Below are 23,139 nucleotides of genomic sequence, written 5' to 3' on the forward strand. Positions count from 1 at the left end.
AGCTCAGACTCACTCTGCAACTGCCTGATAGTCTTTCACAGAACCGCCCTGTCATCTTAAAGGGACCATACAGAGCCCTTCCCACTTTCTATCCTTTAGATCCAAACCTTTGGACAATATACAATAGTCTATCTCTGTTGCCTTTCTACTGGGTAAAAAAAAGACACGGGAATCAGAGTTTTGGATGTTTGCAAATATAGAGAGTAGAAAGTGGGAGTGCATTAGAACAGCAGAGTCTAGAACTGTCAAAGGCATGAAGGAGGACTTCAGTAGCAGATGAACTGAGACGGGACAAAATTAGCCAATACAGCGTATTGCAGAGATGGAAATAAGGACTATAAGTAGGGTAACATATGAGAAACTAAGCAGGTTCAGATTTTGTGGATTTGGAAGAAGTCTGGCAACTTACAGTTTTGAATGGAATAGAATATTACGTGTGGTCATTGGGTAAAAATAGATTCTTTCTCTCACGTACACACACATACAGCTACACACATACAGCTGCACACACATACATTCAGCTACACATACCCATACAGCTGCACACACATACATATACATACAGCTACACACACATACAGCTACACACACCCATATAGCTGCACACACATACATACAGCTACACACACACAGCTGCACACATACAGCTGCACACACACATACACAACTACACACATACATACAGCTACACACACCCATACAGTGCACACACATATACATACAGCTACACACGCATACAGCTACACACATATACATGCAGCTGCACACACACCCATACAGCTGCACACACACATATAGCTATGCGCACACACATATAGCTGCACACACAGCTACATACATACAGCTGCACACACACATTTGCACATACACATATACAGCTACACACACCCATATAGCTGAACACACGCATACAGCTACACACAGCCACACAGCTGCACACACAGCTACAAACACACATATACAGCTACAAACACACATACAGCTACACACACATACAGACATACAGCTACACAAACCCATACAGCTGCACACACACACATACATACAGCTACACACACAAACATATACACATAGCTGCAAACACATACACATATACATACAGCTACACACACACAGTTACACACACACGGAGCTACACACACAGACAGTTACACACACACACAGAGCTACACACACAGACAGCTACACACACATGCAGCTATGCGCGCGCACTAACAGACTTACAGCTGCACATAGGACTGGAATAAGGAGGGCAGTGTGAAAAGTACTGTTGGCCCCAGAGATTGGAAATAAGAACAGAAAATGCTGAAAAAACTCCGCAGATTTGGCAGTACCGGTGAAGAGAGCAAGAAAGTTAATGTATTGAGTCCATATGACCCCTTTTCAGAATGGATTCAGTCTTGAAGAAGAGTCATATCAAACTTGAAACAGTTTCTCTCCACAGAAGCTGCCAGACCTGCTGAGTTTCTTCAATATTTTCTGTTTTCATTAATGTTGAACGTATCCCTGCTTTTGTAAAACTTTCCAAAATCATACAGCCAGTTCCAGAGGAAGAAAGTGACCACTCCACACCAATGGACACTGACCACACACACACTTACTAAACCACGACACTGACCATAGACAATAACCATGAAAACTGAACACAGAGGCTACAGCCATATTATCCTCTGCCTCAGTGTCATTGGTTATTTGGAGGTGCCCTCTGCAAAATTACAGTGATGTGCAAAGGCACCCAGAGAAAACAAAGGTCTACGGAAATGCAAGAAGAAACACAGAATCCTGACGTCATCCAGGTAATGTTAAGTAATAAATTATGTCTGACATATGTATTACACTCCTCTCCTTCAGGTGCTAATTTTACACATGCACCAATCTTAGTCCTCAAAACTCCCTACCTTGTTAGAACAACACCTTGTTCTCAAATCTTGTATCCATTCTGCTGCTTAAGATGCCAATGTATTTGTTCCCTTGTCTTTCCTCTTGCTGTATTACCCATAATTTACAAACTTTTCACAATCCAGTGTTTAAGGTTGTTCATGATTGTTTGATTATGTTATTAAAAATACGCTGGTGATAGGCAATGTTTGATTAAGGTGCTGGAAGAGCACAGAGTTCCAGTATTTGGTTTTCAGCATCTGCAGTCATTGTTTTTACAATGTTTGATTAAGTACAGGCCAAGAGCCAGAGAACACTAGTGTAGCGGTATCATTCATCTCTCCCATCCTTAAGGACTAGGTTCAATTCCTGGGTGATGCAGAACAATTTTACAGTGAAATTTTTTTTTAAAAACATTTCATAATTATTTCCAAGTATTGCAATTAATTCCAGCACAGTATCCCTCTCTTCCTCTGCTTTTCCATCCCCACCCCTGCCAATACAGGGCAATATGACATAACGCTGGTTTCCCTACTGCCCAGCCAGATGGTCAATATTCAAGTCAGGTTGTGATGGTTACAGAGATGTCACAACATGCCTAAGCAGGTTGCTTAAATATTTTCATTTCATTCTTTCTGTAGGATATCAGTTGGAATCCTGAGAGAGGTCTGTGTTACTGCAGACTGTGAATAAACACAATAACACAGACTTGGGTCAGTGAGTTGCCTTGTACTTTATCAAATGGCTTGATCCATGTTACACAATGTCTCCCTCCTAAGCACTTGTCCGAAACATTGCAGTTGGATCTTCACAATTATCAACAAAAGATTTCTCAGTGTGCCTACTTCTCTCAAAATTTTCCCATTAATTGTGTGTTGTCCAGTTAATATCTCCATTGCCTTGAATTTATCTTCTATTTTCTTGCTTATCTTCTAATTATCCATATCGGAACAGTGACCAGACATTTCATTTTAGTAATTTATTTCTGCTTTCCAGACAGCTACTTTCATTTATAAAGAAATCTGATATTTTTGTGAATATTACAGTATACTTTAATTACATTTATGGCAAGTGTTTCTCCTGGTAATGTTTTCCATTCTCTGTAAATAGTGGAAGCAGGATGTGCTATTCCCTTGTTACGTACAATTAAATAAACCACACACAACTTCTGTTCGAATCACAAGATCTGGTTCATACAGCAAGTGGTTGCTCACAATCTGAAAGGTCATCCAGATTGCCAAAAAGAAAAAACAATCTCGACAAAACAGAATAAAACCAACCCTCTGAATTGTGTTTGCTCTCATTATGAAGTACTTTAACATACTTTCAAGCCAGGTGATCAACCCTAGTTCAATGGAGAGTGCAGGAGGACATGTCATGGACATTCTGGATTAGTGGTGCTGGAAGAGCACAGCAGTTCAGGCAGCATCCAAGTAGCTTCGAAATCGACGTTTCGGGCAATAGCCCTTCATCAGGAAATCCTGATGAAGAGCTTATGCACAAAACATTGACTCTTCTTGTCCTCGGATGCTGCCTGACCTGCTGAACTTTTCCAGCACCACACATTTTGACACTGACATCAGGAGCAGCATCAGGCATTCCTAAAAATGAGGTGTCAACCTGGTGAAGCTACCAAACAGGATGACTTGCATGCCAAACAGCATAAGCAGTAAGTCTTAGATGGAGCTAAGTGATCCCACAACCAACAGATAAGATCTAAGTTCTGCATTCCTGCCATGTCCACTTGTGAATGGTGGTGAACAATTAAACAACTCACTGGAGGAGGAGGCTCCACAAATATCCCCATCCTCAATGATGGAAGAGCCCAGCACATCAGTGTAAAAGATAAGGCTGAAGCATTCACAGCAATTTTCAGCCAGAAGTGCTGATTGAATGATCTATCTCAGCCTCCTCCAGAGGTTCCCACATTACAGATTCAAAATGCTCTACATGATATTAAGAAATGCTGGAGGCACTGGATACTGCAAATGCTACAGGCAGCAATAACATTGCAATACCTACAGTACATAGACCGCAATGATTTGATACAGCAGCTCACTACCACTTTTTCCTGGGCAATTAGAGAATGACACTAACTGCTGGCCTAGCCAATGATGCCCATATCCTGAAAAAGATTAGAATTGAAATTCAGACTTTTGTTTCATTAGTTGTGGTTTGTATAGAAATCTGATTTAAAATGGAGGTTAGAAAGGTTTATTTTACAAGTCTTGAGTTAGGCATGTGGATAATGAAGCTTGTCCAGTGCAACTAATTGACAGTGACCAGTGCCTCGATACTGGAAACGTTGTCCTGAGAGAGGACACTGACACCGGGGCATCTGTCCTGCCAGTGGATTTGTGGAGACATCATTGGTGATAATTCCCATCAGATTTGAAGCATCATCTGTATAATGATGTCTCCAAAACATCCAAGAGGGTAGTTATGTGTGGACTGTAGCTCAAAGAGGTGGTCTTGGTTGGGGTGGTCTTGGTTCTGGACCAGAGTTGAGTCAGTTTGAAGAGTTTATCATTTGTCCTGTAGAAAAGTTCCATTCCAGTGGGCGGGGCATTCCTCTCTGGGTTATGCTGGGTTTAAGGGAAGTCCAAGTTCTTTGGACATTCTGCAGTTCCACTTTGTTGAGCATCACCAGATTTATTATAAGTCACTGAATGAGCAGGCCTTTGAGTTGCAGAGTCCTTGAGTCCACAGAAATTGAATTTTCAGTGGCAGTGTTTCTGTTACAACTACTGCTGCTGTTGAACCAGGCAAATGGAAATCGTGGACCAGGTTTGGTCCCCTCATGTACAGCCTCATTGCATTTGGAATCATAGACATCAATCTGGCCAGAAAATGTTTTTGAGGAATACATATTGCCACCTCAAATTCTAATGTTTAACCTTGTTTCTGGGACTATTACTGAAATACATTGAACCACAACCTATTAGTTATTTCAAAATATTTGGTAATATACTTCCAAAAATGGCATGGTTATGTTACAGAGTTAGTTACCCAGAGGTGGATGAATGAGACATGAGTTCAAATTCCCCCCAAAACAGGTTCTGTTAATTTAGTTAATGAGGTAAATCTGCAATTAAAAAAAAACAAGTGTCAATGATCTGCTGGATTGTCACAAAATTCCATTGACTTCACTAGCTTCCCTTGAAAGCCCTGGTTGAACCTGGCTCTAGTAGATTCTTGGGCAGTGGGTTCCAGATTTGCTGTCAATTAATGATTTCCCTCATTATTTTGCTGTTTACTTTAAATTAGTATTTGCTACTTCTTGGTCTTTGTGCCAATGGGAACAGATTTTCTATATTTACTCTGTTCAGTCTCATCATTGTTTTGAATATTTCCATCAAATCTTCTCTCAACCTCCTCTTTTCCAAGAAGAACAACACAAACCTCTCCAAGTTATCGACATAACTAAAGTCCTTCATTATCTAAACCATTCGCAAAAATCTTTCTTCAACCTCTTTAATAATTTTGCATCCTTCCTGGAGTAGAGTCCCCAAAACTTGATTCCATATTCCTGGTGAGGCTGATTTACTTTTCTACAAAGGTTCATTGTAGATGTCCTTACTTTTGTAACTATTTCTCTATTTAGAAAACCCTGGATTCCATAAGCCTTTTTAACTATTCTGATATCTTCTATGATTTGTGCACATATACTTGCAATTGCCCCTGTTCCTGTGCCTCTTTTCAAATTGTGTCCTTTATTCTATTCTGCCTCCCTTTGTCCTTCCTACCGAAATGAATCATTTTACATTTCTCCACGTTAAATTCCATCCATCAATTGCTCATCAGTTCAATAAGCCTGTACACACCTCCCTGGAGTGTACACAGACTGTAAAGGTTCAGGTCACTGCCACCTGCTAAAATGCAGTTAGAGATGGGCAACAAATGTTGGTCTAGCCAGTGACGCATACATCTCAAAAGCAAATTTAAAATATCTACCTCCATCCTCTATACAGTTCACAACACTTCCAAGTTTTGTGTGATCTACAAATTTTGAAACAGTGGCTCTGTACACCCGAGTCGAGGCCATTAAAACATGTCAGGAAGGGCGATGGTCCCAAAACCAGTAGCTGGAGAACACCCATGATATGCCCAACTCCACTCCTATCTGTTTCCTGTTTTTCAGCCAACTTTACACCCATACTGTTATTGACCTGATTATTCTCTGGGTTTCGATTTTGCTGCCAGACAACAAGTTTACCAAGTTGATTCCTGGGATGGCAACCCCTTATTTGGAGATGATGCTCTCTGGTTTAGAACCCTCCCACAGGGAAGCAATCTCTCAGGATCTACCCTGTCAGGTTCCCTACGAATCTTGTATTATTTAATAAGGTCACCTCTCATTCTTCCAAATTGCAATGAACACAGGCCCAATCTTTTCAACCCCTCCACATAAGACAGTCTCTTCATACCTAGTATCACCCTAGTGAACGTTCTCCAATTAATATATATTTCCATAGATAAGGGGCTGAGAACTATTCACAGTGTTCCAGCTATGTAGTGTCTTGTACAGTTTTAGCAATACCTCCTTATTTTTATATGAAATTGCCTTTAAATAAAGGCCAACATTCCATTTGCCTTCTCTGTTACCTGCTGAACTTGTATGCTAGTCTTTTTGTGTTACATGGACGAGAACCCACAGTCCCTTAGTGCTGTAGCTTTCTGCAGTCATTATCTATTTAAATAATATTCAACTCCTCTGTTCATTCTATCAAACTTCATAGACTTATCTTCCCACCTATTTTTGTGTTGTCTGCAAACTTAGCTATAGTATATTTACCTTTCTCATCCAGGTCACTAATATATACTGTAACTAACTGTGGACCCAGCACTGATCTCAGTGGCATTCCACTAGTTAGACATTGCCATTCTGAAAATGCCCCCTTGTCCCTACTCTCTGTCTTCTATAAATTAGCCAATCCTCTATCCAAGTCAATGTACACCATGGTCTCTTACCTTGTTAAGGAATTTACTGTGTGATACTTTGTCAAAAACATTTTGAAAATCTAAATATGTTACATCCATTACTTCCCTTTTATCTATTCGCTTATTACTTTCTCAAAGAATTATAGTAAATTTGTCAGACATGATTTCCCCATTATGAAGCCATGCTGACTCTGCTTGATCATGCCATAATTGCTCAGACCATTGAGTATAGGAGTTGAGACGTCATGTTGAGGTTTAACAGGATGTTAGTGAGGCCACTTTTGGAGTACTGTGTACAGTTCTGGTTGCCCTGCTGTTGTAGGGATATTATTAAATTGGAGAGGGCTCAGAAAAGATTTACCAGAATGATGCTGGGACTGGAGGGTTGAGTTACAGGATAGCTGAGACTTTTTATTTCACTGGAGCGGAGGAGGGCTGACCTTATAGAGGTTTATAGAATCATGGATAAGGTCAATAGCGAAGACCTTTTCCTTAGGGTGGGGAGTTCAAAACTTGGGGGCATATTTTTAAGACGAGAAACGAAAGATTTAGAAGGGACCTGAGGGGCAACTTTTTCACACAGAGGGTGGGTTGAACATGGAAAGGACTACTAGAAGTGGCAGACCCAGGTACAGTTCCATTTAAAAGACATTTGCAAGGATACATGAATAGGAAAGGTTCAGAGGGAGACGGGCCAAATGCAGTGAAATGGGATTAGTTTAGTTTAGGAAACATGATTTGTCTGGACGAATTGGACTGAAGCATCTGTGGGCGAAAACAGAGTAAATACTTCGGGTTCAGTGACACTTCTTCAGGAACATCATGAGTTTTGAATCTCTCTGTCGGCAGTGTCCCTCGCAATTTCTGGTTTAGTTTCAGATTTCCAGATTCCGCAGCTTGTTTGTATTTCACAAGAGAATCTTAAAAAATCACACAACACCAGGTTATAGTCTAACAGGTTTAATTAGAAGCACTAGCTTTCGGAGCGTCGCTCCTTCATCAGGTGATTGTGATCTGATCACCTGATGAAGGAGCAGTGCTCCGAAAGCTAGTGCTTCCAATTAAACCTATTGGACTATAACCTGGTGTGTTATTTTTAACTTTGTACACCCCAGTCCAACACCGACATCTCCAAAGCAGGAGAATCTGTTATTGTGGAGTCGGATGGAATTGGAGCGCCTCCTTCTGCTGAGGTATTGCTACTGCTGCATTCAGGTGGCGGCCGCCTCCTTCCCAGACGCGAGGATGCTGAGGGATCCTGGAGGGGAATGATGCTTTCACCCAGAAGAAACTCTGTGGGTGACCCTTGAATGCTTCCGTGTTCACAAATCTGTAAATGTTGGTGGTAATGTCTCAGCAGCAATGTGACTGGGTTGTACAGTAATCTGAAAGTGCAGAGCCGGCCTGCCCTGAGCAGCGAGTGAAAGGATCAATCCTAGGGCACTGTCCACAGGGAGGGGATCGTGGCTGATGGGTTAGAAGGAGCGAGCTGTATCTCCTAGAAACAGAGCGCTGGAACCCGACAGACAGCTGCTGGCGTGTGGGAGGGAGCCTTGTCTTGTTTTGAAGAAGAGTCACCTCAGTTTGGGACATTTTCACCTTCATTGGAAGTTTGCGCTTTACTCAAACAGATAAAGGAATGTTCGCCCTGCTTCCTCTCTCCACAGATACTGCCAGACCTGCTGAGTTTCTCCAGCACTATCTGTTTCAGAATCAGTTGAGTTGGCCAGCTGTAAACTACTCGTCTTGAGTTAAAAGCTTTTATTATAAACAAGAGAGGGAAAGGGAATTTTTTTTCTTATTAACCCCACACTGGGACAGAATATTGTCAGCATCAAAAATATTGTGAAATATTAGCCGTCCTCCATAAAGTTCTGATTGGTTCCCAGGATTTGGGAACTGGGGCTTTTTAACTGGTCAGAGAGGCTGTCAAACTGAGATCAAACTGAACTTTCTGTCCTGTAACTGTGTTCCACAGAAAATAGTTGATTTAACGCTTTAGTCCTAGGCGGGGTTATGTATTAAAATATTTAACGTTGCAGCTTTGAACCAATGAACAAAAGATGATTTCTCAGAGTTGTAAAAACCATCGCACGTTTCCCTCTCGGCAGTAAGCTGGGTGTGTGTATAATGCCCGGGAATGTAAGAATCCACTGGCTGGAAGGTGGGAGGTGAGGGTCAGGAGTTGGTCATTGAGGGTAATCTGCCGATTTCTACCTCCACCCCCACCCACCGACCGGGAAATGTCCGCTTCCCCCTCGGAACCAGCCATTGTAAAGCGAGAGGGACATGTTCCTGTAAACCGTTAACTCTATCCGCTAAAGGCTACAAACACACAGGCAGCTGCCAAATCACTTTCCTTCCATGAAGATATATTTTCATATTTCTGTCCATCTTATTTCGAAACCACAGCAAATCCAAGCCGCCAAATTAGGGCATTTTCAAAAACTCTTTGTTACGTTATATTTAAATGAGCTGCAGTGCAGAGTACATTCCTTTTCCGACCCCGAGGGTTTTTGCTCATTGTTTCTCTGTGTCTGTCTCCGGGCTATGGAGTTCTCAGAGCTCATTAAAACGTCGAAAGTTGACCATGTGCTGCTCTCTCGGCCGTTCCTGCCGCCTGTGAAAGGCACTTTGTGCATAACCAGCCACCATCTGCTGCTCTCCTCCAGGGCTGGCGACAAAGAGGAGCTTTGGCTGTTACTGAGGAATATAGATGCCATCGAAAAGAGGTCAGTTCATCAGGACTGCTGTGAGTTGAATTTCAGCCGACGTGTACAGTCACTGAAATATCACACCTAATGTCCGGGAAACTATTGAAATGTTATTTATTTTAAAAAACGCTTCCGTCCAAAGCGTCATTTATTTACTAATGGTAGGAGAATCAACAATACATTAAAACTTTTCTATCAGTGTGGAACCTATCAGAAAGCTTACCTCGAATGTTAACTGAATTTTTACCAAACAGGAAGTGCACAGTGTTATTGTGAAGATCTTTCTGTTGCTTGTTTTTTTGTACGATTTGTAAATGCCCCCAGGGTTTTTGTATTTTAGAAATGGTGCATGTAAGACTTTAATAAGACTGGAACATAGCCCGAAGCTAAAAAACTATCTTCAAAGGACCAGATGTTGACACGAACCATTGGGTAAAATGTGTTTTGAACCACAACAACGACACAACCTTGAACACGCTGTCAGGTTTAAATGAAAATGTGCATACTCCCTCCTTGTCCCCAGTGGGTCAGTTTACTGCAGGATGAGACTTTCCACGTTAGAATGTTTCTCTGATCTCCATTTAATTGCTTCGCCTTCCAAACAACCCCTGCAGAGGCAGTTCATTTGTGCTCCTGAGTTTTAACATTACCACTTCAGTCGATATGAAAGAAAGACGTGCTTAACAAATGTTGAGTTGGGACCAAAGTTAAATTTTAACCAGAAATGAAACAGCTGCACGACCTTCTCGCAGGACAATAACGTGCTCTGCAGAAAAATCATACGCTTTATTTAACTTGGCTGAGGTCTGCATATGATTATGTTATGTAAGATTTTGGGGAAAAAAGTTTTATAAAGTAAAAATGTAGGGAACATCTGAAAACGTTCAAGGAACCATTAAATAAATTATGCAAAGAACATCGTCTTAAAATTTGTTTGATTTACAGAAACCAGTATGAAGTTTATCTGATGTTTAATGTAGGGTTTAGTGTTTGCTGGCTATTTGTTCTGTTGTACAAGAAATTATTTTCTACCTTGTTGTTCAGAAACTGACACAAAGTTTCAGCACCCCACATTATCTCATTCAACATTAACACAGATATATTTGGACAAGATTACGTTTCAATTTAAAAGCAGGTCAAATTGGCAAGATTGAGCAGCACACAATTAATATACCTCCTTGGACCAGTACATTTTCAGCTCAGTGTAAATTACTGCTTTGAAACAGAATATAATTTAAACGTAACATACTTAGGAAGAAGTAACAGTTCCAGTAAAAGGCCTGTCTGTGTTGGTCATTGTATATCTGACCAAAGTGATACTTTTCTCAGGAAATAAACTATTTGTGCCAAGCGAAGTTCTAAATGTTTAATTACAGCAACTCTCTCTGGGTAGTTGTATAATATTTAACAATAATTCAGGTGGCAGTTTAGGAATTTTAGGAATTAATTGTGCAAGGATTGTATCTACCATTTTTGGAAATATAAACTGAGAACATTGAATTTTGGACACTGACAGTGAAACAACCTTTTTTTAACAACTCGGACAAAAGCGGAACTGTGTGGTGTTCACTTATTGACTACACTCAGTCAATTAAATATTTGAGGTAATACCAATGACTGCAGATGCTGGAAACCAGATTCTGGATTAGTGGTGCTGGAAGAGCACAGCAGTTCAGACAGCATCCAAGGAGCTTCAAAATCGATGTTTTAGGCAAAAGCCTTTCATCAATTAAGTATTTGGACAAGCTGGATTTGATATTTTCATGTGACAAACAGGTGCAAGGTGCCTTTGCATTAAAAAAGCTGCCTAGCATCAAGTGATTATAGATAACTTGAATTTGGCACAGAACTGAGTTTGGGCAGTTACACATAGACCTCCTGAAACTTGCCAAGTAAAGACAGATCTTGCTTTCACTGTTGCTCCCTTTGGGAGTGGAAGAAACCAACATTCTACAACACTGCAGAGAACTTCTAACTCAAATTACTCAGGTCCAGTTGATCAGCTAGCAAATTTAAGAACCTCTGCAATCAATAACAAAGTGATGTCATTGCCAGAAAACTGAAAGAACTGTGGAAAAATTAAGTTCATTTTACCTTTGTGATTTGGAATCTTGGTCCAGTGAATTTACCTCCTTTTGACCATGTTTTCCATCTCTGATGTTTCTGCAGAACTACCTGTCATGTTTGTTCTATTTGTGAATGAATGTGTGTGTGTTTGGGTTTAAAAGGGATATCGTTTAAGTTTACCTAGCAGTAATTAGTAATCCATTTTGTCACTTGTTAAAGGATAAGCTTGTTTTTAATAAATAAATTTTGTTTTCTTGTTTCTGAATGAAATCTTGGCAAGACTTATACACTTAATGGTAAGGTCTGAGGGGGTGTTACTGAACAAAGAGACCTTGGGTTGCAGGTTCATAGCTCCTTCAAAGTAGAGTTGCAGGTAGATAGGATAGTGAAGAAGGCATTTGGTATGCTTTTCTTTATTGGTCAGAGCATTGAGTACAGGAGTTGAGAGGTCATGTTGCATCTGTACAGGATGGTGGTTAGGGCCCTTTTGCAATATTGTGTGCAATTCTGGTCTCCTTCCTATTGGAAAGATGTTGTGAAACTTGAAAGAGTTCAGAAAGGATTTACAAGGATGTTGCCAGGTTTGGAGGATTTGAGCTATAGGGAGAGGTTGAATAAGCTGGAATTGTTTTCCCTGGAGCGTCAGAGGCTAAGGGGTGACCTTATAGAGGTTTACAAAATCATGAGGGGCATGGATAGGATAAATAGACAAGTCTGTTCCCTGGGGTGGGGGAGTCCAGAACTAGAGGGCATAGGCTTAGGGTGAGAGGGGTAAGATATAAAAGGGACCTAAGGGGCAACATTTTCACGCAGAGGGTGGTACGTGTATGGAATGAGCTGCCAGAGGAAGTGGTGGAGGCTGGTACAATTGTAACATTTAAAAGGCATCTGGATGGGTATGTGAATAGGAAGGGTTTGGAGGGATACGGGCCGGGTGCTGGCAGGTGGGACTAGATTGGGTTGGGATATCTGGTCGGCATGGACGAGTTGGACCGAAGGGTCTGTTTCCATGCTGTACATCTCTATGACTCTATTTTCGCTGTGGTCAAAGTCAGGCAAATGAATCATTTCTGTGTTTCCTTTGGTTATTTATCCATTTGTCATGGCTTGTGGAATACTGGAATTTGATTACCAGTGTACGCTTTCCATTAGAGTTGTGACAGTTGATGCTTTTCTCTTTCAGGAGTTCTCAACATTTTGCTTTGAAAGCCTTCCCATGTCAAATTGTATAAATCAAGTTATTCCTTGTAAGACATTGCAAATATATTTTCACTATCAAAAAGTGTAATGTGATCAAACCCATTTATTATTTGTTATTTATTTAATGTGAAACGTGTCAGCGTGTAGACATTGATTTAATTAAAATAAGGAAGGATCTGGTCAAAGTGGACTGGAGTAGAGAGTAAATCCACATTAGAGCGATGGATGGTGTTCAAAAGGGAATTGAGGAGAGTACAGTTCCAACAGGAAGTGGAGGAGCACTAAGCCCAGAGAACCCTGGATGTCGAGGAATATTTAGGACTGGATAAAAAGGAAAAGGGTGGCATATATCAATTACAAAGGGAGCAAGTCAATGAAGGCCCTAGAGGAGTATAGAAAGGGCAGGAGAACATAAGAAACTAATGAGATAGCAAAGAGCAGCTTGAGAAATCACTGCTGGTTAAGATTAGGGAGAATCCCAAGATATTCTATAAACATACCAAGGGGAAGAGAATAACCCAGGAGAGAGTAGGACCCATTAGGGATGAAGGGGAAAGCTGTGTGCGGACATTGGTAGAGTGTTAACCAAGTACTTTGCATCTGTCTTTACTCAGGAAGGTGGCCTGTGAGGTTCTTGAGCAGACTGATAGAGAGTAGGTTATGGTGGAAGCTTTGACAGGTTTATAAATGGAAAAGTCCCCAGCCTGGATGAGTTGTGTCCTAGGCTGCTGTCGGAGTCAAAGGAGGAAACTACAGGGGTCAAGACCCAATTTGTTCATTCCTCTCTGGCCACAGTGGAGATGCCAGAGGACTGGAGGACAGCTAATGTGGTTTCACATTTCAAGAAGGGCATGAAAGATAAACAAGGGAATTACTGACCAATGACTCCCTTATCAGTGGTAGAAATCTACTGGAGAAAATTCTGAAGGAGCAAATTAATATCCTTTTTTCTTATTCACTTGTGGGATGTAGACATTGCTGACTGGCCTGTCCCTAAGAGAGGGAAGGTTTGATCAAGGATAATCAGCATGGGTTTGGCAGAGGGAGGATATGCCAAAAAAAAGCAGATTGAATTTTTGAGGAAGTAACCAAGTGTTTCGATGAGGGTAATGTAGTGGATGTAGTTTGTATGTATTTCAACAAGGCTTTGGAGAAATGGATAAAGAAGGTAAAAGTTCATGTGATCCTGAGTAACTTGGCAAGTTGGATCCAAAATTGGCTTCATGGTAGGAGGCAGAGGGTGGTGGTAAAAGGCTGCTTGTGTGACTGGAGGCCAGAGTTAAGTGACATACCACAGGGTATGGGTCCTTTTGTTGTTCATGATGTATATAAATGATATAGATGAGCATATGAGAGTGATGGTAACTAAGTTTGTGTGTGGCCTAATGAATAACCATGGTGACAGTGAGGGAGATCGTCTTAGGTTACAGGTGGACATAAACAGATTGTTCGGATGGGCAGATCAGTGGTGGGTGGAAATTAACCCTGGAACTGTAAGGTGATGCACTTTGGAAGAACTAACAAGCCAAGGGAGTACTCGGTGAATAGCAGGACACTAGGAAGCTCAGAGGAACAGAGGGATCTTGGGATGCTTGTTGACAAATCCCTGAAGGTGGCAGGACAGGGTTATAGGGTAGTTAAGATGGCAATGGGATATTTGCCTTTATCAGTAATAGCGCAGATTATAAGAGCAGGGAGATTGTATTGAAGCTGTACAGCGAGGCCACAACTAAACAATGTGTATGCAGCTCTGATCACTACACTATCGGAAGGATGTGGTTACATTGGAGGGAGTGCAGAGGAGATTTACCAGGATGTTGTTTGAGATGCAACACTTTAGTGAGGAAGAAAGGCCGGAAACTCACTTTGCTTTCCTTGGAGCAGAGAAGGTTGAGGGGGAACCTTATAGAGGTGTATGAGATTATGAAGGACATGGATAGGATGGAGAGAAAGCAGAAATAGCTGGAGAGACTCAGAAACATCCTCTTCTGAACGGTCACTGCATCCAACATGCAGAAATACAGTGAAAAGTTCAAAGTTTGTGAGAAGATTTGTAGCGCGGGTACTCGTTGTTGTGGTTCTGTTCGCCGAGCTGGGAATTTGTGTTGCAGACGTTTCATCCCCTGTCTAGGGGACGCAGATGACAAGCAACATGAATTCGACTGGGACAGCGCTACTATTATAGGACAAGCCAAACAGAGAACAGCCAGGGAATTCCTAGAGGCATGGCACTCATCCACAGATTCTATCAACAAACACATCGACCTGGACCCAATATACCGGCCACTGCAGCGGACAGCTGGAACTGACAACCGGAAGCGGCAGAGACAAACCACTATAAATGCTGGAGGAAAGATCACAGAAGCGCTTCACAGGAGGCTCCCAAGCACTGAGGATGTCACCTAGAGAGGGGACGAAACGTCTGCAATACAAATTCCCAGCTCGGCGAACTGAACCACTACAGTGAAAAGTGTTGTTTTGTATGTTATACCATACCATACACACTGCATTAGATAGCAGAACATAGAACATCACAGCGCAGTACAGACCCTTCGGCCCTTGATGTTACGCCTACCTGTGGAACCAATCTGAAGCCCATCTATCCTACACTATTCCATTTTCATCCACATGTTTATTCAATTACCATTTAAAGAGACCCGGGTTCAATTCCCGCCTCAGACTGTGTGGAGTTTGCACATTCTCCCCGTGTCTGTGTGGGTTTCCTCCGGGTGCTCCGGTTTCCTCCCACAGTCCAAAAATGTGCAGGTTAGGTGAATTGGCCATGCTAAATTGCCTGTAGTGTTAGGTGGAGGGGAATGGGTCTGGGTAGGTTGCGCTTCGGTGGGTCGGTGTGGACTTGTTGGGCCGAAGGGCCTGTTTCCACGGTGTAAGTGATCTGAATCTGATTTAAATGCCCTTAAAGTTGACAAGTCTACTACTGTTGTAGTCAGGCCGTTCCATGCCCCGACTAATCTCTGAGTAAAGAAACTACCTCTGAATCTGTCCTATATCTATCACCCCTCAATTTAAAGCTATGTCCCCTCGTGCTAGCCATCACCATCTGAGGAAAAAGGCTCTCACTGTCCACCCTATCTAATCCTCTGATTATTTTATATGTCTCAATTAAACCACCTCTCAACCTTTTCTCTCTAGCCTTAAGTCCCTCAACCTTTCCTTGTAAAACCTTCCCTCCATACCATCCTTCCTATAATGCAGTGACCAGAACCATCACAATACTCCAAGTGCGACTGCGCCAGAGTTTTGTACAGCTGCAGCATAACTTCATGGCTCACCTTAGTGTAATCTGCAAATTTACTAATCCATCATTCTGCGCCCTCATCTAGGTCCTTTATAAAAATAACAAACAGCAGTGGCCCCAAATCAGATCCTTGTGGTATACCACTAATAACTGAATTCCAGGATGAACATTTCCCATCAATCACCACCTGCTGTCTTCTTTCAATTAGCCAATTTCTGATCCAAACCACTAAATCACCCTCAATCCCAAGCCTCCATATTTTGTACAATAGCCTACCGTGGGGAACCTTATCAAACCCCTTACTGAAATCCATATACACTACATCAACCAATTTACCCTCATCCACCTGTTTTGTCATCATCTCAAAGAACTCAATAAGGTTTGTGAGGCACAACCTACCCTTCACAAAACTGTGTTGACTATGCCTAATCAACTTATTCCTCTCCCAATGATTATAAATCCTATCTCTTATAACCTTTCCATCACTTTACCCACAATCAAAGTAAGGCTCACTGATCTATAATTACCAGGGTTAGCTCTACTCCCCTTCTTGAACAAGGGGAACAACATTTGCTATCCTCCAGTCTCTTGACACTATTCCTGTAGACAATGACCACATAAAGATCAAAGCCAAAGGCACTGCAATCTCCTCCCTGGTTTCCCAGAGAATCCTAGGATAAATCCCATCTGGCCCAGGGGGCTTACCTATTTTCATACTTTCCAGAATTGCTAACACCTCCTCCATGTGAACCTCAATCCTGTCTCATCTAGTAGCCTGTCTCTCAGTACTCTCCTCAACAACATTGTTTTTTTCCAGTGTGAATTCTGATGAAAAATATTCATTCTGTGCTCCCTCTACTCCTCAGATTCCACACACAACTTCCCATTGATTGGCCCTTGTCTTTCTCTAGTCATTCTTTTATTCCCAGTGGACCTATAGAAAGCTTTACGGTTTTCCTTGATCCTATCCGCTAACATTTCTCAAGTCCCCTCCTGGCCCTTCTTAGCTCTCTCTTTAGGTCTTTCCTGGCTAACATGTAACTCTCAAGTAACTGAGCCTTCACATCTCATCCTAATATAAGACTTCCTCTTCCTCTTGACAAGAGATTCACCTTCTTTAGTAAACCACGGCTTCCTCGCTCAACCACTTCCTCCCTGCCTGACAGGTACATACTTATCATGGATGTGTAGTAACTGTTCCTTAAATAAGCTTCACATTTCAAGTGTGTCCATCCCCTGCAGTTTCCTCCCCCATCCTATGCATCTTGAATCTTGCCTAATAGCATCACAATTGTCTTTCCCCCAGCAATAACTTTTGCTCTGTGTAAAATACCTATCCCTTTCCATCACTAAGTTAAACGTAACCAAATTGTGGTCACTATCACCAAAGTGCTCACCTACCTCCAAATCTAACACATAGTCAGGTTCATTACCCAGTACCAAATCCAATGTGGCCTCGGCCCTTGTTGGCCTGTCTACATACTGTGTCAGGAAACCCTCCTGCACACATTGGACAAAAACTGACCCATCTAAACAGAGTACAGAATACAGTGTTAGAGCCATAGAGAAGGCGCAGAGAGCGAGATCAAAAATAATATTTGAAAGATCCATGCAAAGGTCTGATAACAGCAAGAAAGAAGCTGTTTTCGAACCTGTTCATATGTGTGCTGCCAGACCTACTGCATTTCTCCAGTTATTTGTTCTTGTCTCTGATTTCCAACAACTGCAGGTTTTTGTTTTATTTCACTGAGTTGAAAGCAGCTGTTCCCTTAGTTGAAAAGCCAGTAAACAAGGGACACAATTCTAAGGTGAAGGACAGGAGGTTTAGAGGGGATTTGAGGAAAAGTATTTTCACCCAGAGGCTGGTGGCAATCTAGAATGCACCAGCTGGGAGGGGAGTTGAGGTGGGAAACCTTACAGTGAAATTCATGTGTCTCTAGTGGGAACTGGCTAGAAATTGACAGTATTTTCAATTTATTTCTTTATGAGGTATAGGCTCCCAAATGAGAGTGAGCTGCCTTCATGAAAATGCATGCGCTGTGGATCGACCCACAATGCCTTTGGGGAGGGAATTCCAGAATTTTGACGTAGCAACTGTGAAGGAACAGGGATATATTTCCAAGTCAGGATGATGAGTGGCTTGGAGGGGAACTTGCAGGTGATGGTGTTCCCTCGTACCAGCTGCCCTTCTCCTTCTAGATGGTTGAGGGTGCAGGTTTGGAAGGTGGTGTTGAAGGAGTCTTGCTGAATAGCTATAACATATCTTGTAGATGGTGCGCACTGTTCTTCTGGGTGCCCATGGTGAAGGGAGTGAATATTGAAGTAATGGAAAGGGTGCAAATCAAGTGGCGTTTTCTCCTTAATGGTATCAAGCATCTTGAGTGTTGCTGGAATTGCACCCATTCCAGGAAAATAGAAAGTGTTTCATCATCATATAGCAATGCTTATAGATGGTGGAATGGTGAGATTTGTTACGCACTGCAGAATTCATAATTTCTCACCTACTCTTGTAGCTACTATATTTATGTCGCTGGAGCAAGTTGAGTTTCTGGTCAATGATAAACCCAGGATGCTGATATTGGGGGATGCAGTGGGGATGATGTGATAATATGACTGATTCTGGTTGTGATGCTTAGATTCCTATTTGATGGAGATGGTCATTGCTCAAATCTATTGGATTTAATCTCCCATGTATTTTATGTTATGTTTTAAAGTGCATATCTGTTCAATGTTGGTTTAATCAGCATTTCACATCTTGCAGCGACATCGTTAACATCAAAAGTCACTGAAAACAAACATGATCTGTATTTAGAGACTTAGTGAGACCAGTTGATCAGGAATTGTATTGTCTGGAATCAGATCTGTATGGAACTCAAACAGAATCCCAGGCACTTCAGGGTCAAACCTTTAGAGTGGAAATTGAAAAATGTTTCAAAAAGATTGAGCTTAAAAGTTTTTTTTAATAGTTATAAAATTATTTAATATTTAATGTAATTCTTGGTTTGTTATGGCTTTGTTTAGTATGAGATGGACACATCATCCACTCAATATTTCATTGTGATAGTGTCAATACAGAAAGTATGAGTTTAGTTTCTGTAATCTTAGAATCAGTCCAAAGTTCTGACAAAGGATTAAATTCAAGTGGGACCTGACAAGGTTGTACCTTATTGGCTGCCTCTCTCCAGATTCCACTCAGCTGTCATTTTCTCAGGGAATGTAAGCATCACAGACACAAGCATAGTCAGCAACAAGCAATTGAACTACTCTCTGTCACATCAGGTGTTGAACAAATAAATAATTCTTCTTGATTCAAAATGACTGACCTTGTATCCTCCACCTTCCATAAGCTCCATCTGAAACCCTGCCTCTCATTTCCCAAACTTTATGACATAGCAGTCACCCCGGTACTTACCAATGTTATCAAATGAAAACTTTCATCTACATGTTTCATATCCTCACCATTGCCTACCTTTGTAATTTTCTTGAGATTTACAACTCCTCACAAATCTGTATCCACTGTCTTTGCCTCTTGTGGTAGAGAAGCCAGATGTCTGAATGGGTATATGAATAGGAAGGGTTTGGAGGAATATGGGCTGGTTGCTGGCAAGTGGGACTAGATTGGGTTAGGATATCTCGTCGCCATGAATGAGTTGGACCGAAAGGTCTGTTTATGTGCTGTACATCTCTATGACTCTATGACATGCTCCTCATTACAGCGACTGTAATAGCAGTTAGTTGGCTATCTTCCTGAGGCCTGTCCAGTGTGAAGCAGGTTAAGATTTAAACAATATTTGAAACAAAACAAAATCAAATTTCTCATGCCTTTCCAGTCCAAGCAGATGTCCCCAAACAGGAAGAACTCTCAATATAATGTTCAGTTCAAGTTGGATTTACTGCCAACTGATCAGAGAGAGCTGGTGGTGCAACAGCAATGAACAGGAAGGAGATAGGTGAAGTGTTTTCCCCAAGGCTAGGTCAGCCATTGATTGGGAGATGTGCGCGGTAGATGGAAAAGGTGATTCGTAATAAAACAAAATGGTCACCTTAAAACAATCCTGTGGTTCCTTTGAAAAGCCACATAACATCTGTTGTGTGGGCTCTGTTGTTCTGAAACCACTTGCTGGGTTGTTGTCCCCTGACAGTATGACATTCATCATATCTGCACTTTCTGTTTTGCAGCTGAAAATGCGATACCAGGAACAAGTTATAATAAAAAGATGTTAACAGCTAAAAGTGTACATAAGGAGAGAGCTTAAACAACAACATGTATTTGAGAAGAACAATCAGAATTAATCACAATGTGAGCCATTTTGACTTCTCAAAATGTGATCATTTTTAAGGAAATGGTGCCACAAAGGGGCATAATAAACTAGGAAATTGGAACAGGAGGAAACAGTTCATAGAGCTCAGAATAGTGCAAACAGTACAGGCCCTTCAGCCCTCGATGTTGTTCAGTTCCTAACCCTAACCCAGCTGTTCAACAAGATCACAGCTGACATGCCCACTAACTACACCTTCCTGCACTCTTCCCAATGTCCTTAATACATTTAACCCAGGAATCTATTGACCTCAGTCTTGAATATACTCAATGACTAAGCATCTATATCTCCTCAAAGTGGAGAAATTCAATGATCAACAATTCTCCAAATGGAGATACCTAATGGTAGGGACACTCTATTTCCTTCAGCTGATTTGCTCATTTTATGAAAGATGTCACAATCCACCTGACCTTTTTTTTAAATCCCTTCATGGCATGTAAGGGTTACTAGCTAGGCCAGTATTTATTACCCATTCCTAAGAATCAACCACCTTGCTGTGGGTCTGGAGTCACATATAGGCCAGATCAGGTAAGGATGGAAGTTTCCTTCCCTGAAAGACATTAGTGAACCAGATGGGTTTTTAGCATAATCCGCAATGGTTTTATGGTCTTCATTAAACTATTAATTCCAGGTTTTAATGATATTCAAATTCCACCAACTGCTGGGCTAGGATTTGAACCCCAGTCCCCAGAATATTACCTGGGTCTCTGGATTAATAGTATGGCAATTATAACCCGCTTTGAGGGGGAGGGCTACTAGCCAATCAGGGTCAGAGAGCCATGACCCAGAGATTAAGGGACAGATAGGATTTAATTCTTTTACTATTAATCCTACCTTTACTACTAATTCAGCAAAATAATGTCTTCTTCTTAAGAGCAGCATCACAAAGCAAATCCAGGATAAGAGTAGATTCTATATTCCATCAAGTATGTCCCCAAAATTAATGTTAGCTACTCCATTAAATATTAATCTCGGTGCCACTTGAATTCATCCATGCAATTGACTGCCTGTGAATGTCTCTTGCCAGCTGCTCCCTGTGTGAGCTCCCCCTGTCTGTAGTCTGTCAACAGGATATCACCTACTTCTATGCAATACATCTCACTCCAGGTGACTGGTCGGCAATTTACTAAAGTTATGAAACAACCATCTCACTTGCTCTGGTGTAGTTTGCTTTACATTAAATCAGAGAGCTTGTTTCAATTCTCAGCTGTCACTCAGAGGAATTTATATCATTTACAAGAAGACTATTATGTTGTCGAGAGAGACAATCTGCTCTGTAGACAGAAATGTAATTATAGAAATGTTGGTACTTTTAAATTTTTGTCTGTTTTTGCAAAGAGGTAACTGTGGTCATTGAAATATGTATTGTCAGCAAAAACATGGTAGAGACATCCATTGTAGTTTCCAAACAAATATAGCTTGTTTTGTCTTGGATTCTTTGGCTTCTCTTCAGTTACACACCACTGTGAAGCTCATGTTTTGCTGGATTTCTATCAATGCCACATTGCACCAGAAGAATGGGGCCAGAATGTATTTTCCCTTTGGTGTTTAAACGGGAACGTAGGGATATGGCTAGGACCAGTAAGTTGTCAAGGGGAAGAATGTCCATTCAGACCACATTCTGACACTGATCATCACACCCTGAACTGAAAAGTTGCTTTCAAATAATTTGAATGTATTCGCAAGGTCTCAGTGTCATAAAGTTACTATATTCACATCTCCAAGCACATTTCTCATGTTAAGAACAGAACAATTGACTTGGAAAACATTGGGAAAAATCTCCCCAGCTCCTGAAAGATGTGGACAATGATGTGGAAGCTGGGAGGATCATGTGAGATAGCGAATGAGAAGCTTCCCAACATTGAGATCAAAAATTCCCATTTTCCAACCAAATGTTGAACGGTGAGATGGGATATTCTCACAAGGTAGTGGTGAGAGAACTCCACATTTCTGAACATTACAGACAGTGTCATTTCTCCTTGCTAATAAGCAGTTTGCCATGTTTCCCTCTGCCATCCAAATCTCTGCCATCAGAAAGTAGACAGAGACAAGTTTCCCCCCTGCCCCCCACGCCCCCCGATTGTAATCCAAATGGAGACAATTCCTGACACGAAAGTTTGAGTGGGCTCCTGGAGACTCTAGTTCACCTGTTACCCCTCCAGACCTCCATGAGTCACCAGTGTCTCAGGGCACACTCCATGGGCAGTGACCGCACACCCTCACTATATCGTTGCTTATAAAAATACAAAACTAAAGTCTTCAAACCTGCACAAAGCAAATGGCCGAAGGGAATTTCTGGCCTCCCACCACAGTGATTGGTTAATAAAGATAAAAGGATTGTTTTGGGGGATTCTATGGAAGAAGCTGCAAATAAAAGGAAACAAAAAACTAAAACGTTTGAGCCTGGATGGATGAGATACTTCATTGGAATAACCTTTTCTATTTGGGCATCATCAGGGAAAATGTGAAGAAATATTTGATGAGGTCTTCATTACCCAAGGCATCTCTAGCAACTTGAGCTGCACTCAGCAGGTTTACTATTGGTATTGTGCGCAAACAGAGAAACTGGTTGATGATCAGCCATGAGCTAAAATAGTGGTGCAGGTATGTTGAGTAGAATAGCCTATTTCTACTCCCATGCTCTCGTTCCTATAAAATTCATTGTTTTCTACACTTCTATGTCAAAAATTCACCAGAAATGCACAGGAAACAAAAGGGAGTTAAATGTGGGTGGGGTTCTTTGTAACTGTTTGATTTTTAG

General features: G+C 41.5%; 1 protein-coding gene across 3 annotated transcripts in view; it reads left to right on the forward strand.

Moving 5' to 3' along the window:
• The first annotated feature begins 8,866 nt into the window (after nt 1-8,866).
• Nucleotides 8,867-23,139, forward strand: part of LOC140453352 (myotubularin-related protein 9-like) — a 48,841-nt gene continuing 34,568 nt past the window's right edge. Inside the window, exon 1 of one of the 3 annotated variants that reach the window (XM_072547913.1) lies at nt 8,867-9,551. In XM_072547913.1, coding sequence (XP_072404014.1) covers nt 9,184-9,551 — 368 coding nt within the window. In that variant the 5' untranslated portion in view covers nt 8,867-9,183. The remainder of the gene's footprint in view (nt 9,552-23,139) is intronic. The other 2 variants (XM_072547911.1, XM_072547912.1) reach the window with 2 other exon arrangements.

Source organism: Chiloscyllium punctatum, chromosome 27 (assembly GCF_047496795.1).
Source record: "Chiloscyllium punctatum isolate Juve2018m chromosome 27, sChiPun1.3, whole genome shotgun sequence".
In the NCBI taxonomy this organism is placed as follows: Eukaryota; Metazoa; Chordata; class Chondrichthyes; order Orectolobiformes; family Hemiscylliidae; genus Chiloscyllium; species Chiloscyllium punctatum.